This window comes from Macrobrachium nipponense, chromosome 8, assembly GCF_015104395.2.
Source record: "Macrobrachium nipponense isolate FS-2020 chromosome 8, ASM1510439v2, whole genome shotgun sequence".
NCBI classification, from domain to species: domain Eukaryota; kingdom Metazoa; phylum Arthropoda; class Malacostraca; order Decapoda; family Palaemonidae; genus Macrobrachium; species Macrobrachium nipponense.
Window position 1 is genome coordinate 116027524 of NC_087203.1, and position 4294 is coordinate 116031817.

Here is a 4294-nt window from a genome sequence, read left to right on the forward strand (position 1 = left end):
AATATATCATATATGCTTAACCGAAGGGAAATTTTCTTTAACGATAATAAGGGGAAATTTTTGCCTATACCCTGGTGGGCGCGAACGCAAGGAGTCATTCAAATCCAGGCACGTCACGTTGAAGCTCTGCCACCCAGGTATAGGCAAATCTATTATCGTAAAGAAAAATTCCCTTTCGTTTAAGCATATATGAAAATATATTAATTCTGAGGTAGAGCGAATTAGATATTAAAGGACATTGTAGCTCGATGTATATATATATATATATATATTATATAATATATATATATATAATATATATATATATATATATATATATATATATAAAATATATTAGATATATATATATATAATATATATATATATCTGGATAGATCATGATAGTTGACGTTGTATAGCTATTGTTGTGTATGATATATATATAATATATATATATATATATATATATATATATATATATATGTATATATATATTATAGATGTATAATAAATAATATATATATATATATGATATATAATATATATATATATTATAAAAATAAAAATTAACGATTACATAAACCAATTGCTCCCATAATCTATAATACATTATACCTTGGACAATATCTAAGGAGAAAAAAAACTCCTCAAACGTATTAATGATACTTACACCAAAAAAAAGAGAAAAAAAACATCTGGTAAGACAGGAAGTCCCGTCGCCTTTATTTGAAAATAAAAAAATCTTTCTGTTACGCAAACAAAAAAATAAGTAAATGAGAGAGAGAGAGAGAGAGAGAGAGAGAGAGAGAGAGAGAGAGAGAGAGAGAGAGAGAATGTTAACGACTCCCTTTTCTTTTACGCTTATCTGATAAATAATTGTTTACCCTATATCTCCGGAGCTTCTGTAGCGTGACACACGACGAGGAACCTTTATGTGTATATACATCAAATTCTTTTGTTTGACGGGGAATAACATCTTTCGACCCGAAAACAAAAAGCGGCACCCACCCCCACCCCCCCCACCCCCCCCCCCCCCCGCAATATTAAAAAGAGGGGATTAAAACATCAAAGGAAGATCAGAACGTCATTAAAACATCTGTTTGGGAATGCCCAAAGGATCCTCAAAGGACCTCCATTGGATATGAACATCCTATAGGTAGGAATAAAGGACCACATTAATTGCCTCGAAGAAAGCTTGTGTTTGTGCGTCTCTGATATCGAAGGAGGGAGGCTACAGAGAGAGGGAGAGAGAAAAGACACTAGGGAGGAGGAGGAGGAGGAGGAGGAGGAGGAGGACAACACAAGGGCCTTCGTCAGTTGGCTGCGTTCACCCCCCCTGAGTGATCCATCAGAGGTGACGGGCCACACTTCCCGTGCCCCAACCCAGCAGGCAGGCAGGCCTCCTCCTCCTCCTCCACCTCCTCCTCCTTCCACCGAAAGGATGAGGATGAGGACGCTTCTGGCGATATGGAGTATTACAGTTTTGGGCTCAGCTCACTCACTCACTCAATGTTCTCGCTTCGTATTTCCAGCAATGTTTACAATATCTGCTTCCTCTACACACACACACACACCACACACACACACACACACACACACACACACACACACATATATATATATATATAATATATATATATATATATATATATATGTATATATATATCATATATATAATATATATTATATATATACATATATATATATAGACACAAATTGTCACCAATACCCAATTCACTAAAACTTAGGAGCGGACAGCTTACACCCAAGAGGAATTAATAAGTGCCTCTGTCCTGGCCAGGATTCGAACTTTGGCCTTTGTTTTACATACGACGACGAACAATCGACTTTGACCAATGTATGTAAGTGAAACTCCATATTAATATATATATATAATATAATATATATATATATATATATATATATATATATATATATATATATATATATTATATATGCAACTGATAGTATATTATATGATCCACAAAAATAAACACAACACTCTCTCATTCATTGTCAAACTCCGATTTGAAAATGTAAACTAAGATCCTGAAAAAAAAAACTGCATGAATGTTAATATATAACTAAAAACTAAATATGCTTCGATACAAAGATATTCTTCAGAATAAAGATATTTAGCCAACAAGAATACCTATGATAATTAATATTTTCATTATTACATACAAGCGAAAAATAATATTTATCATGAATGACATTCGCCAATATTTACTCAAACAGGGTCATACTGCGCAAAAAAAAAATAATGAAATAAAAATAAATAAATAGATAAATAGAAACTTACAGAAACGAAGATCATGAGAAACAGGAAATCATACCAATACTGAATAAGGTTCAAGCTAGGCCTAATTCACCCAGGATTTACATGGCAAGGGGGAAAGTCAAGCGGTTTATTATGCTCTAAATGTCCAATACAGGCAATGACCTTCAATGCTAAGTACTAATATGTTATATCAATCGGGAAATAAATTCACCAACACAGGGAATAACCATAACGCTACTAATATGTTAGATCAATCAGGCAATCACAAGTGCAAGAAATTACGAAAGTGAAAAATTACAGCGTTATTACCGAATGACTCTGACATTATAATCACAAACAATTACACTTTGGTAATGCTTGCTTTTGGAATTGCAATCGTATAAAAATTAGTGTTATAATCACAAGCAATTATGGTTTTGGTAATAATTTATTTTGAAATTACAACCACATAAAATTTAGGTTAGTACTGTACTGTTCCGAAATTGCAGTTGCAACACGACGAGATACTAAATTCAACACTAAAATACTTATTGATATTGATTTTTTTTAAGCTATAATCAACAAAAACTACGATGTTAGTAGGTACTATTAATTTATATCCCAAACCTACTATAGTCGCAAAACTACAAGATACTGAATTCAAAACGAATGCATTTTAATACTGTAGGGTCTTGAAATGATAATAAAAAATTAATATATTAGTACTGTATGAATGTATTCCAAAATTACGGTTGCAATATAGCAAGATACTTAATTCAGCGCAAAAATGCATGAAGTATGTCAGATATCAAGTGAATTTTAAATGCCGAGCTGAAGACTTTAGCATTATAAAACCAACACGAATGAATACATTAAGAAGTTTACTGACTTCGTTAAAAAAAAAAAAAAAAAAAAAACTACCAAATAAAGCTCACCGATGAGGTATAAATGAAGATGGCCAATTTATCCGCCCTACAAAACCTTGATAATGAATACAAAACATTTAACGTCAATACCACGTAAGGAGGAAACCGCCTTTATGCGTACGCCACGGGAGAAGTTAAAGATTTCAACAACCTTATTTTTATGCATCTTAAACCAAGCTACTTCGTTAGCTGGTTAGCTGGCCAGCAGCTCCCTGACTGCCGGGTGTAAGCGGCGCGGCGGGCGGCTGGTGGTGGTGGTGATGGTGGTTAAGCGGGAGGCTATAATATTATCTCAACTTGTAAACAATACCCGGGAGGGGTACCAGCAGCAGCAGTAGTAGTAGTGGAGGGAACAACACCCCAACCAACCCCCACCCCTCCCCCATCCTTCTCATGGGGGAGTGTGGGCGAACCCATCAATCAATCACCAACATATTCCAAGTATGCCATCAATCACCGAATCTATCCCAGGTATTTCATTCACTCGCGGAAAAGGTTCTCTAAGACGCGACGAGGTGGGAAGGAACCCATGATGTTCCGAAGTGACGAAACCCACGCCCGCGCCCGCTACGACGATCTAAGCTGTTGCCCCGCTCGGGGGATCGAGTTGGTGCAGCCAGTCCTGATGAACCAAGATATTTCGGGAGGTTGGGGTATGGGGCGGGGGGCGGGGGAGGGTTTGTTAATGTTTTTGGAATTATGTGTTGAAGTCGCCAGCAGTATTAGCCCCGTTACGATCTACGCTTAGCAGAATCACTGTTGCCCCACTCAGGGAATCGAGTTGGTGCGGCCCGTCCTGATATTTGGGGAAGTTGGGGTTATGGGGCGGGTTGGGGGGGGGGGGGGGGGGGGGATAATGTTTTGGAATAATGTGTTGATGTCACCAGCAGTATTAGCAACGATAGCAGTTGGTTGGAAATCACTGGCAACAAGTGACACTTGGAGACAGGAGAGGCCACAATAAAATATATATTTAAAAGTAAATTACCATAAAATTAATATTTACAAGAAAGTTACGATAAAAATCAATATTCAGAAGCAAATTACGATAAAATAAATATGTGAACGCAATTACAATAAAATAAACATCTAAAAATAAATTGGGATATAAATTGGGATCAAATTAAAT

The 4294-nt window shown here is 36.1% G+C and overlaps 1 protein-coding gene across 1 annotated transcript in view; it reads right to left on the reverse strand.

The window, feature by feature from the left end:
• Positions 1-3582, reverse strand: part of LOC135223199 (uncharacterized protein DDB_G0284459-like) — a 9709-nt gene extending 6127 nt beyond the window's left edge. Inside the window, exons 1-2 of the mRNA XM_064261702.1 lie at positions 3476-3582; positions 1215-1438 (exon numbers count right to left, since the gene is read on the reverse strand). Of these exons, the coding sequence (XP_064117772.1) occupies positions 1215-1438; positions 3476-3582 (331 nt within the window). The remainder of the gene's footprint in view (positions 1-1214; positions 1439-3475) is intronic.
• Positions 3583-4294: the final 712 nt, after the last annotated feature.